The sequence below is a fragment of the Phacochoerus africanus genome, chromosome 7, assembly GCF_016906955.1.
Source record: "Phacochoerus africanus isolate WHEZ1 chromosome 7, ROS_Pafr_v1, whole genome shotgun sequence".
NCBI lineage: Eukaryota > Metazoa > Chordata > Mammalia > Artiodactyla > Suidae > Phacochoerus > Phacochoerus africanus.
The window spans coordinates 46671831-46684903 of NC_062550.1; the positions used below are offsets into that span (position 1 = coordinate 46671831).

At 39.9% G+C, this 13073-nt stretch overlaps 1 protein-coding gene across 6 annotated transcripts in view; it reads left to right on the forward strand.

Moving 5' to 3' along the window:
- DENND5B (DENN domain containing 5B) overlaps positions 1–13073 on the forward strand; it is a 221323-nt gene that overhangs the window by 178950 nt on the left and 29300 nt on the right. For all 6 annotated transcript variants that reach the window (XM_047787272.1, XM_047787273.1, XM_047787275.1 and 3 more), the window contains one exon: positions 3777–3858. In XM_047787272.1, coding sequence (XP_047643228.1) covers positions 3777–3858 — 82 coding nt within the window. The remainder of the gene's footprint in view (positions 1–3776; positions 3859–13073) is intronic.

Sequence of the window (13073 nt, forward strand, 5' to 3'; positions counted from 1 at the left end):
CATTTTGTTCACAGGCTTCTAAACTTTCCACTAAAGTTACTAATAAAGTACTATGTTAATTTCCTGGGTCTGCCATTATACAGGACCACAAACTGGGTGGCCTTAAACAACAGACATTTATTGTGGAGGTACTGGGGGTTAGGACTTGAGTATCTTTTGTTTTGTTTTGTTTTGTCTTTTTAGGGCTGCACCCTCGGCATATAGAAATTCCCAGACTTGGAGTCAAATTGGAGCTGCAGCTGCCAACCTACGCCATAGCCATGGCAACGCTAGATCTGAGCCATGTCTGCAACCTACACCACAGCTCATGGCTATGCCAGATCCTTCACCCACTGTGCAAGGCCAGGGATTGAACCTGCATCCTCATGGATACTAGTCAGGTTCATTACCACTGAGCCACGGCGGGAACTTGTCAGTGTCTTTTCATTGACAGCTAATCCAGTGTTCTTATCCAGTTATTCCATTAGCAGAGTTTTCATAAATGTCTATCTCCAGCCCTAGTTCCTAGATATCCATACATGGCCCATTGGGACCTCAAACTCAACACATCCTAAAACAAACTCACTGTCTTAGCACCCCTCCCTCCTGTCCCTATTGGGATTTCTCCCTTCTTCTCTTCATTTTACTTAATAGCCTCAGCACCCTCTTCTCAGTCAAACTATAAGCCAAAAGGTCATCTTTAATGTAACAGCCCACTAGACATGACATCAGAACACTCTGCCCCTTTTAATTAATGGATATGGTTGGGCAGATTTCTTGACCTCTTTGAGGCTTGGTTTCTTCATTTGCAAAATTAAGATTAAAAAAATGTAAAGGACAGGTATAATTATGGGAGAGTATATATTAAAATAGTTTATATTCATACTTAATATTGTTTTTGACTCTTGAGTCTTGCTCCCCCTTAATCCAAAAATTATATCCACTGCATATGTCTCTGTGTTCTCACTGGCTATCACTGCCTTAGTCCACCAGCTGGCCTTTGAAGTAACTTCTGGCTCATCTCCCTTACATCTCTTATACCATCACACTATCACTCTAATTAACTAACTAAAATGCACTTGGAAGCATTTCTTTTAGGAATCTCTTCCCCCTCCCTAAGATTTCTGTAAATTTCTAACTTGTCATTTAAGATTCTGCCATCTGGCCCTAAATAATCTCATCCTCCTCAGTGAGTATTTGCTGAGCACTTTGAGGGGCCCCCTGGATATTCTCAGAATAGGATATGACCAAGCCTCAAGAGTCACATAATTTAATAGCATTAACAAAAGTACTACATTGTGGTAAGTATATGATAGAGGTTCAGTTTTACAAGTCCCGTGAGAAAGAGAGAATGACTTATCCAACAGTGTGCCTAGGGGAGAGAGAATATTTGGGAAAGATTTCACACAGAGGCAAAATTAAAGCTAAATTTTATTTTATTTTATTTTTTTCTGAGGACTTACTTTGTGCCAGGCATTATTTTAAACACTTTACATCTTTTGAATAAGGTAGGTACTATGACTGTCCCCAATGTGCAGATGAGGAAACAGACCACAGATACCCAAAGTCAACCAGCTATTAAGTTCTCTATAGGGTTTAAGAAAGCCATGCTGTTTTTGTTTTTTTTTTTTTTTAGGGTCGAACCCATGACATTTGGAGGTTCCTAGGCTAGGGGTCGAATCATTCCTACAGCTGCCAGCCTACACCACAGCCACAGCAACTTGGGATCCGAGCCATGTCTGTGAACTACACCACAGCTCACAGCAACACCGGATCCTTAACCCACTGAGAGAGGCCAGGGATCGAGCCTGCAACCATATGGTTCCTAGTCAGATTCATTTCCACTGTGCCACGACAGGAACTCCAAGAAAGCCATGTTTTTAACCATTAAACTATACTGCTCTCAATCTAAAGTGATAAAAGGCTATCAACAGAGAAAGATACAGAAGCATTAAAGAATGAGCTACTTTCGACTTTAACACATTGCATGGAGTCATGAAAAAGTACATCATATGGTTAAGGAAAATTGATCAGAGAAGAGTAACTAGAAAAATAGGATTCCAAAATAGGATTCCCAGAACATGCTTAGGCCTGTGAATGTTCTTATGGTAGATGCTGCTGCTTCTGGAAATGTCAGACTCCCCTTTTATTAAACCACCCTGAGGCATGGTTCTGTCTATTGCCATGTCTTCCCCTAGCCAAGTTGCAGATCATGGTCTCAGCTTCTTTCTCCTGCCTCATGATCTTTTTATTTTTCTCTCCTCTTACCCATTTCTTATTACTTGTGTGGCCATCTTTCATACTGTCTAATCATTTGGGATGTAGAGGCATTCTCTGTGGTATTTCACATTCTCCCCCAAAATCAGGGTGTGCTTTCATTAATAGCACACTTAAGTGGTGGTACTCTCAGACAGAAAGACAAACAACACATTCCCTGCAAGTCTCTGGAACGGTTTCCTTATGTCCATTACCTCTTGGGTATCAAGATTAACCACTGTTTCCAGTGACCCATTGAAAACTCCCTTCCCAAACTTCCAAGCCAAATGCCCTATTTATCACCTACTTAGTAGGGAAGGCCCTCAACAGGACAGCCTTCAGGTTGATCAGGCCACATTGTCTTTTTCCTAGCAGCTCCATCACTATTCATTTATATCTGCCAAGTCTCAGCCAAAACACGCAGATCCTAATCCACCAAAATGTCCCCCATCTTCCTTTAGTGCCAGCTTCATATATGTGTTCCCCAAAGTACAATGAGTCTAAAAACTTAGAAAATTTAATATATAGGAAAAACCCACATCCTAAATTCTCAGTTTATCAATGTATTTGCCACATGTGATAGTGCAATTTAGTTTTCATTTACAGATGGGAAAATGGAAGTAAAGGGTGCAAAACTCCATGGCATCTCATTTAAAGGAGATTGAGCCCTCCAAGTACAACATATTAGCCAATAATTGATTGCTTAGCAGTTGCTATGTAAAAGAATAATCCTTCCTTCTTTTATAAATATTAGCTATTGAGGCTTCATAAGACTCATGGACATTGTACTTCTAACTGTCCATGTAGATTACTCACTTTGCATGATTTACGTACTGTAGTTTGGATTCTGCTCTTTGAAGTAGAAACTAATCAGACTAAAGAATCCAAACTCGGAGTGCCTGCCTTGGTCCCGCAGGTGAAGGATCCAGAGTTGGCTCTGCCGTGGCATAGGTTCGATCCTTGGCCCTGTGGCATAGGTGTTGCCACAGCTATGGTTCAGGGCGCAGCTGTGACTTGGATTTGATCCCTGGCCTGGGAACTTCCATATCCTGCAGGTGTGGACAGTGGGGTAGGTCGGGGAGAGAATCCAAACTCTTAGGTTTTCCTTTTAAAACACTTCTTCAGGGGGAAAGGGAATTGTGATTGTAGTTCACGAGCCCAGAGATGATTCATGTCCTTAGTAGGTTAATTTACAGACATTCTTTCGTGTAATTATTCAGAGCTATTAGAGTGATAACTTTAGAAAATGACTGGCCCTTCTGGTGAAAATGTGCACAAGTCATCTTATTTTGAAGTGGGCTTTTATGATTCATTAAAAATTTTCAAATACAGCCCTAGATTAAGTAGAAAGAAATAGCTAGTTTACTGTATTAACAAAGTAGGAACATTGGGTAGACAAATTTGAGCTTTTCTGTTGTATTTAAAATTTGTTCACATCAAAGTAATTTCAAAGTATTTATTTATGCAATGTGAACCATATAGATTTTTTAAAAGTCTTTACTGTTATTTTTCTAATACTTTGCTGATGTTTTTCTACATAGTTGCCCTTGGACCAGAAAGAAGAAAATCTGACTCAGGAGTTATGTTGCCAACACTCAGGGTGTCTCTCATCCAAGACATGAGGTATTTGTTATATGTGTTAGTATATGGTGATAACTTTGTAATATTTTGTGGCTTTCATTTAAATTGCTCAAATAACTGTGGCTATGGCGTTTTTTTGCTAATGTATTTTGAAGAAAATATTTTTTATGGTCTTACTTACTTTTATACTATTATATTTTTTTTTGACATTAAATCCAAAGGCAAATGCAGCTAAGTTTTAAAGCACCCCTAAATTATTTTACAATTTCTTTTGTTCTTTTTTTTTTTTTTAAACCTCTTTAAATTCCTGCTGCCCACAGATACAGACAAAAAAATCTGCAAATAATGACAGGTTACTTAGCAGAAAAATTGCTGTTGGGTAGATTTAGTTTGAAGCAAATGCAAATCTGAGAATTATCACTTGCAATTACTGGTTTTAGAAATCATTAAAAGATATCAGTGTACCTAAAATAGATTTATTGAGCTAGGAAAGCAGAGGCTTTTTTCTTTTAAACTTTTGGGTGCAATACTGAATCAACTATTAAAATATGTGGGTTTAAAGTGAATGTTATAACAATTATGACACTTGAAATTTTCTTTTGTGGTATACATTAATATTAATTATTGATGTTTATTTGATTTGTCAGATGCTTACTACTGAAAAACGTAACCTTTGCTAGTGGCATCATAGTATAGTGACACATCCTGGCTTCATTCTAGCTGTGTGATCTTAGGTTAGGCACTTTGTAACTTGTCTTTGCCTCAGCTTTTCCATCTCTCTCAGAAATAAAAACAGTTATCTAGCTCATGTGAGTTAAATGAGTTAGTCCATTATACTAAAAAGTTTCTGGAAGTACTTGGCTCATCATAAGAGTTCAGTAAGTGTTGGTTTTTGTTATCTGAATCACTTCCTATATTTATTTACATCTTAAATGCTCTTATTCCTCGATAGATGAAATGAAGTTGTCCTCATGTGACTTTTGATTCCTTTTGATGGTCAGCATGAGATGAGTAGTTATAACTAGGAGGGGAGAATGATCTCCAGCTCTCTTGATGGAAACCACATGTGTTCTGCAGTGATTCCACAGTAGCCATACTGTGAGGTGATGATGGTTGAAAGCGCTGCAGCGTTGACCTCACTGGCCAAACTTCTGAAACCTAATTAAGAGATGCTCCTTTTAAGTTTCCTGCTTATTTACTTTTATCTCCTTCCTCTTGTTTTTTTGTGGGGAGGGGTGTCCGGCTTTGATAAACTCACTTCACTTTTTAAGGGGCAGTATAGCATGCTGGTTAAGACCTCAGGTGCGGAACCAGCCTGCAAGTGTTGCTCTTTCAGCTCTGCCACTCACTAGGCTCTGTAGCCAAGGGCAGTGGCTTATATTCCCAGTTTTCTCACCTCTAAAGTGGGGATAATAGTAGTGTTTCTCTCAAAGTTTTGGTGTAAATATTCAATGAGTTAATAAAAGTAAAGCACTCATAATAGGCCTGGGAATAAATGTATGTATATGAACTCATGCGTACACTTACATTTATATTTATTTCCGTTTCTAGTTTATTTATATGTGTATATATTTTTTACACACACACAATTTTTTACAACCATAAATTCATGGTGATGTCTCTGATTCCAGTTCAGTACCACAGGGATCATTCTAGCCTTCTCCCTTATTTTTTTTTTTATTTTTTAATTTTTTTATTTTCCCGCTGTACAGCAAGGGGGTCAGGTTTTTCTCCCTTATTTATAGTTTTTTTCTCCAATCATAAGAAATCTGGCTCCGGAGTTCCCTTGTGGCTCAGCAGGTTAAGGATCTGGCATTGTTACTGCCATGCCTCTGGTTGCAGCTGTGGCACAGGTGTGATCCCTGGCCCAGGAACTTCTGCATGCCACAGGTATAGGCTCCCCCCACCCAAAAAAAGGAGGAAACCTGTTTCTCATTATCTGCAGTATATTCACTTACTTGTTCAACCTATAAGGTAGTTTTGGAATTGCTACCTCATAGGAACAAGGGTACCAGTTAAATACGGTGTTGTGCACAGTTAGTTTTCTTTATCATTAGCCTTCCAGTATCTAGTCAAAATATTGTTTTCCAAAACTTAGATTAGTTCTTTTTTTCTCCACTCCCTTCAGTGTTTGTTTGCTTGTTTTTTGTCTTTTTTAGGGCCACACTGATGGCATATGGATGTTCCCAGGTTAGGAGTTGAATCGGAGCTGTAGCCGCCAGCCTGTACCACAGCCACAGCAACTCCAGATCTAAGCTGTGTCTGTGATCTGCACCACAGCTCATGGCAACGCCGGATCCTTAACCCACTGAGCGAGGCCATGGATCAAACCTGGGTCCTCATGGATGCCAGTCAGGTTCATTAAACCACTGAGACAAGAAGGGAACTCCTTCAGTGTGGTTTTATTATTCATTTGTAATGTGTTAGGTTTACTCATTAGCTTGTATTCTATTTGGGGTTCCTTCCACATCCTAGTGGTTTTTTTGTTTGTGGTTTTGTTTAAATGTATATACAGTAAGATTCATTTTCTCCCAGTGTGTAGTTCTGTATGTTTTCACAAACAGTCATGTTATAGAACAGTTCCATCACCCTCTTGTGTACTCCTTTTGCATCAGCTCCTCTTCCAGTTTCCTACCCTTGGCAATCACTGTTCGAAGCTCTTTCCACTGAGAGGGCCTAGAAGTAGTAATAACCCAGTAACAGCATACCTAGTACCCACATATTGGTTTCTAAATACCAATCTCTAGTGAAAGGAACCATGGCTCTCTAGAGAAGTGATTGATTCCAGGGCTGAGGAAGCAAAAATATAGGATAAACCTAGCGCATCTTTGGTAAGACCAAAAAGTAAGAAAGTGCTCAGAAAGTATAGGGTCATGTAATTGAGACATATGAGCCAACCTGAAAGAGCTCCATATGGCCAAAGATGAAACAATTTGAGTAGCAAAATAAATAACAGTGGCATTAGAGCATAACCCATAAAATAAAATAAATATCCAAGAGCCTATTATATAAACAAAGAATTAAATAAATAATTCCCCTTGTGGCTCAGTGGATTAAGAACCTGACTAGTATCCATGAGGATGCAGGTTTGATCCCTGGCCTTGCTCAGTGGGTTAAGGATCTGGCATTGCCATGAGCCACAGTGTTGGTCACAGATGCAGCTTGGACCCCATGTTGCAGTGGCTGTGGCATAGGCCAGAAGCTGCAGCTCCAATTCAGCTCCTAGCCTTGGAATTTCCATATGCCTTGGGTGCAGCCCTAAAAAGACAAAGAGAGAGAGAAAGCAAGAAATGAAAATGTTACAGCTCTTTTTTTTTTTTTTTGATCTTTTTAGGACCGCATCCATGGCATATGGAGGTTCCCAGGCTAGGGGTCTAATCAGAGCTACAACTGCCAGCCTACACCACAGCCATAGCAACACTGGATCCTTTATAGCTCTTTTTTACAGAAGCATTCCAGGTAATAAATATAGAAAAATGAAGTAGAAAAATTAGTGTTTGAAACAAGAAACCAGGATATTTGCATAATCTCAAAGTATCTTTCCCCAAGAATTTATTAATTACAAAAGAAAAAATGGTAAGTTTACAGTGGAAAAACCCAGCAGATGCCACTTTAACCAAGTGATCAAGGTTAACGTCACTAGTAATAAGATATAACTAGTAATGTGATACACTTTACTGATATGATACACTTCTGTGGTATTCCTGTCATAAATGCGTAAAGTCAGCATAATCATGAGACAAACACACATTGAGGGGCCTTCTACAAAATAGGTGACAAGAATACCTCCATAAAGATATGGAAAGGCTGAGGAAGTATTACGGATTGGAGGAGACAAAGGAGATGACAGCCAAGTGCAATGTGGGATGCTGGATGAGATCCTAGGACAGAAAAAGGCCATAGATGGAAAACTGGTGAAATCAGTCTGTGGTTCAATTAACAGTATGTATTTAGTCTTTTGTCTTTTTAGGGCCGCACCTGTGGCATATGGAGGTTACCAGGCTAGGGGTCTAAGCGGAGTTGTAGCCACCAGCCTACACCAGAGCCACAGCAACGCCAGATCCGAGCTACGTCTGCGACCTACCCCACAGCTCACGGCCACACCAAATCCTTAACCCACTGAGCAAGGCCAGGGATAGAACCTGCAACCCCATGGTTCCTAGTCAATTCATTTCCACTGCACCACAACGGGAACTCCAGTTAATAGTATTGTACTAATGTGAATGTTTTAATTTGGTTATATAAGATGTTAATATTAGGGTGAGCTGGGTGTACAGGATTCTCTGTACTACTTTTACAACATTTTTGTAAGTCAAATTATTTTTTTTAATGTGTGTATGTGTGTACATATATACATATATATATTTTTTTTTTTTTAAACCAGGCCTGGTACAAAGTAAACATATAAGGGCTATTATTATTATAGCTGTGCAGGAGTAGATAGCTTATAATTATTATTATAGCTGTTCAGGAGTAGATAGCTTATGCCCTGTCTGCCAGGGCCCTACTTGATCTGACCCCTGTCTAACTGCAGTATTATTTCCTGTCACTCTTCCTTCTTTGTTTCCTTCAGCATGCCAAGCTTGATTCCTGCCCTGGGTCTTTCTTTATCTGTTCCCTTCACCTGAGAGCTTTCCCCTGATTCTTACCCCCATAGAGTCTCCACAAGCCAGGCTCTTTCTTGTCATTGCATCTTAGTTCACATGTCACTTCCTCCAAGAAGCCATCCCTGACCACCTGGTCTACACCAGCCACCCAGTCACTGTCTTTCGAATTCCCCTATTTTAATTCTTTGCATAATAGCACTTATTTGCTTGTTTGTTTTTCCAATGCTGCTTAAAAATTTCATGAGTGATGGGAGTCCATCTGGCATGTGAAACTGTTGAATTGCTAGTGTTAACAGTCTAGCACATAATTGGCTCTCAATTAATATTTGTTAAATGAAGGATTTGCCATATTTTTAGCTTTCAGTGTTTGTGAGGGAGTGGTGTGTGCGTGTGTAACATTTTTATATATGTGTGTGTATATTGAATTATATTGGTTACAGTGTTGAAGATTTAGTTAAGTGGTGATTGCTGAGATACTTTTTACTAATCAATTTAAAATTTAGAGTACAGAAGAAACTTGAGAAGTCATATTGCCTAGCTTCTTTCTTTTATAAATGTGGAAACCCAGACACAGGTGGGTTAATATAGCCAGTTAACGGCAGAAATGCAACTAGAACTAGACCTGGCAAAAGTTCAGGTCTCTTTCTTTCCAGATGCAAGTTCTCAGCCTTTGCCCTGTCACCAGAAAAGGTTCCAGGTGTGACTAGGCACAAACAAGTTGGCAGTAGTATACAGGTGTGCATCAGCCTTAATATCTTTTAGTGTAACTTTGCATAGTCTATATTTGTTCAGGATACTCAACTAAAACATTAATGTCCTGTGACTTCTCATGTAAGGGTTACTCCAGCTTTCAATCTTCAGACATGGACTGAAAGAGACCCCCGAGTGCCCTAAAGTGACATTTTCACCAAATGATAGATGCTTTTAGTAAAACTTGATTGGTTGATTGCTTTCAAAAGATGTTTAGTAAGGTAGAGAGGCGTTGCTGAGAAAATACAAACTGACTTGCTAGGGTTTTGCGCTAACATTTCATTATAGAAAACTTTAAACATAGAGCAAAGTCAGAAGATTTTATAGTGAATATGTCCCTATCCTCACAACCAGAGTTCCCGTCATGGCTCAGCAGAAACGAAGCTGACTAGTGTCCATGAGGACACAGGTTTGATCCCTGGCCTCACTCAGTGGGTTAAGGATCTGGCATTGCTGTGAGCTGTGGTGTAAGTCGAAGACACGGCTCAGATCTGGAGCAGCTGTGGCTGCAGCCACAGCTCCAATTCGACCCCTAGCCTGGAAACCTCCATATGCTGCGGAGGCAGCCCTAAAAAAAAGAGAGAGACATATCATCACAACTTAGATTCTACCACTAACATTTTTCTGTGGCTTTATTTAAATGTTAGAGTAAATAGGTGTGTATATAATAAAATTTACCATTTTAACCATTTTTATGAGTACAGTCAGTGGCATTGAGTACATTGACTTGGTACTGCCATCATCACCACTATCCATCTCTAGAAGCTACTGTTGTCCCTAACTGAAACTCTGTATCCTTAAACAATAGCTCCTTGAGTCCCTGGTAACCACTGTTTTATTTTGTCACTATGAATTTGACTATTCTAGTATCTCATAAATGGAATCATATCTTTTGTGTCTAGCTGGTTACACTTTGCATAATGTTTTTGAGGTTCATCCATGTTAGAACATGTATCAGCATTTCCTTCCTATTTCTTTTCTTTTTTTTTTCTTTTTTCTTTTTATGGCTGCACCTGTGGCATAGGGAAGTTCCCTGGCTAAGGGTTGAATCGGTGCTGTGGCTACACCACAGCCACGCAGCACTGCTTGTGGCAATGCCAGATCCTTAACCCACTGAGTGAGATCAGGCATCCTCGCAGACACTATGTCTGGTTCTTAACCCACTGAGTGAGATCAGGCATGCTCACAGACACTATGTCTGGTTCTTAACCCACTGAGCCACAATGAGAAGTCCCAGAATTTCCTTCCTTTTTAAGGCTGAGAATTCCAGTGTATGCATAGACCACATTTTGTTTATCCATTCATCCATCAATGGACATTTGGGTTGTTTTCCACCTTTTGGCTATTGCAAATAGTGCTGCTATGAATGTGAGTCACAAATGTCAGTTTGAGTCCCTCCTTTCAGTTCTTTTGGGAAGAAGTGGAGTTGCTTGATCATACAGTAATTCTATGTTTAATTTTTTGAGAAATTACCATACTGTTTTCTACCATTTTACGTTCCCACAAGTAGTGCACAAGGGTTCCAATTTCTCCACATCCTCACCGACATTTGTTATTTTCTGTTCTTTTAGATAGTAGCCATCCTAATGGGTGTGATCTCCCACTTACGGCATGCGTAGCAGCACTTGTTCTAGGTCTTCAGAGACCTTGTGCTAGAGTCTTCAGCTTTATAAGATCAGAAACCAAATCGTTAATAAAACAAAATGTTATCAGACTCTAAGATACTCTTACTAACCAAGAGACTTCAAATACCTAAGAGAGACAGAAAAAAATAGGTTGGACTTGGGTCGTCTATGATCAGGGAAGGGTGTGGTCACAGGAAACCAGTTTATTATTTCCTTAACCAGAAGACTTGATATTCTTCTGTTGGTAAGGATAGGCACTGCCTGTAAGCTGGATCAAAATCAGAAGCTGCTTGCTGTCCTCCTTATCATCCAGCTCCACATCACTGATCCTCATGCTGAGGGAACTCATGCATGAGGTTGTCAGGGAACAGCTCAGAAACTGCCCATGGTTCTTTCTTCCTTTCCTCTGCTTCATTCTGCTGCTTTAAGATGACTTTTCTGTATTGTCGTTCTTATTCATATGTTTCTCAGTGGACAGTTTTATTTCTGTTTCCAAGTTCTCAGCAAATACTTCATTGTAATCCCTAAATGTTACCTAGATAGTTGATGTGGATGTTTTTCCCTAAAGAGAAACACCCAAGTAATATTCTAAACTTTGATTTCTCTCAGTCTGAACAATTAAACAAAAACTCGTTTTCTAGTGAGGTGGCATAAATCTCTGCTTTCACGCTCTCTGTTGGGCACATACCTCTGTCAGTACCTCCTGTCTCCCCCATTTCTCTCTTGAGGCAAAGACATGGGCAGTTTGGAGACTTGGAGCCCTTGTAGTTGTCAATAGTCTTGATACCAGACTGCTCAGCAGCTGGCATGAGTCCAGGACAGACATGTCTCCAGGCCATCCCCTTTGTCATAGTATCTCTGACAAATCCCCAGGACCTTCATAGATGGCAGTTGTCACCAAACTGTCAGTTACAGAATGATTCTTTTCTTCCAAAGAGAAAGGCTTGGGACAGTAAATAATTGTACAGATAAAAGAGGAGTATTACCATGCCATTACCATTATTACCAATTTCTTTCCAGAATAGCTATGCGTATATAATCTTAGCCATTCAAACAGACTTTTATTCTTATTGACAAAATGTAATTAATAATGAGGAGCATAGTGGGACATCACAAGATCGAGGAGACTGTCAGTTCTACAATCTGAGTATTGATATTCTGCCTGTGAAAACAAGTGAACAGGGTATCTGAGTCAGCATTTCAGTTTACATATAAAGATGGGAATAAATAAAGATAAGTAAAATGGCTAGTCACTTTATCTTTTTCTTTTTCTTTTTTTCTTTCTTTTTTTTTTTTTTTTTTGTGGCCATGCCAAATTCAGCATGCAGAAATTCCTGGGCAAGGGATCGAGCCTGCAGCACAGGGACAATGCTGGATCCTTAACCACTGAGCCACCAGGGAACTCCTACTTTATCTTTTTGTAAATAATGTGTGCATATGTGCCTGTGAGCCCCTGGCTTTGTTCTACACTACAGTAGTTATGATGATTTTGTTGCTCCGGGAAGGAATATTTTGAGGAATTTTTGTGACTTCAGAATGTGGGCTCAAACTAAAACTGGCTAATTCCTTAATTTAAGAATATTATTGGGTTTCATTGGTGATACAGTGAAATAAGCACCAGAGTTGAACTCAGGAAACGTGGATTCAAATTTAGTTGCTGCAACTGTTAAGAATCATTCAGTTTTGGATTTCTGTTGTGGCTCAGCGGGTTACGAACCTGCCTAGTATCTATGAGGATGCAGGTTCTATCCCTGGCCTCACTCACTGAGTTAAGGATCCAGTGTTGCTGTGACCTGTGGTGTAGGTTGCAGACACAGCTTGGATCTGGCCTTGCTGTGGCTGTGGCATAGGCTGGCAGCTACAGCTCTGACTTGACCCCTAGCCTGGGAACTCCCATTTGCTGCAGGTGCGGCCCTTAAAAAAAAAAAAGAATCATTCAGTTTTAGGGAAGAGAAGCCCATTGAAACTTAACGTCAGCAGAAAGGATTTATGGGAGCTATATGAGGGTATTTTCCAGAATCCAAGCACAAGAACTGTGGCTGGATTGGAAACAGTCTTGTCCTGGGTTACTCTCCACCTCAGTGGAAGTAAATTGTCCTGCTTTTCCTTCCACTTCTGCTGCTTCTCCTCCCCTCCCCTGCCCCAGTCCCTTTTCCCCCTTTTATGCTTTACTGTGAACATTTTGGCCCAAGCCAAAAATTAACTTGTTTTTTCAATATACTGATTCCCTGTTTCTGAGCAAATATCTGATTGGCTCAGCTTAGATCAGGCAAAT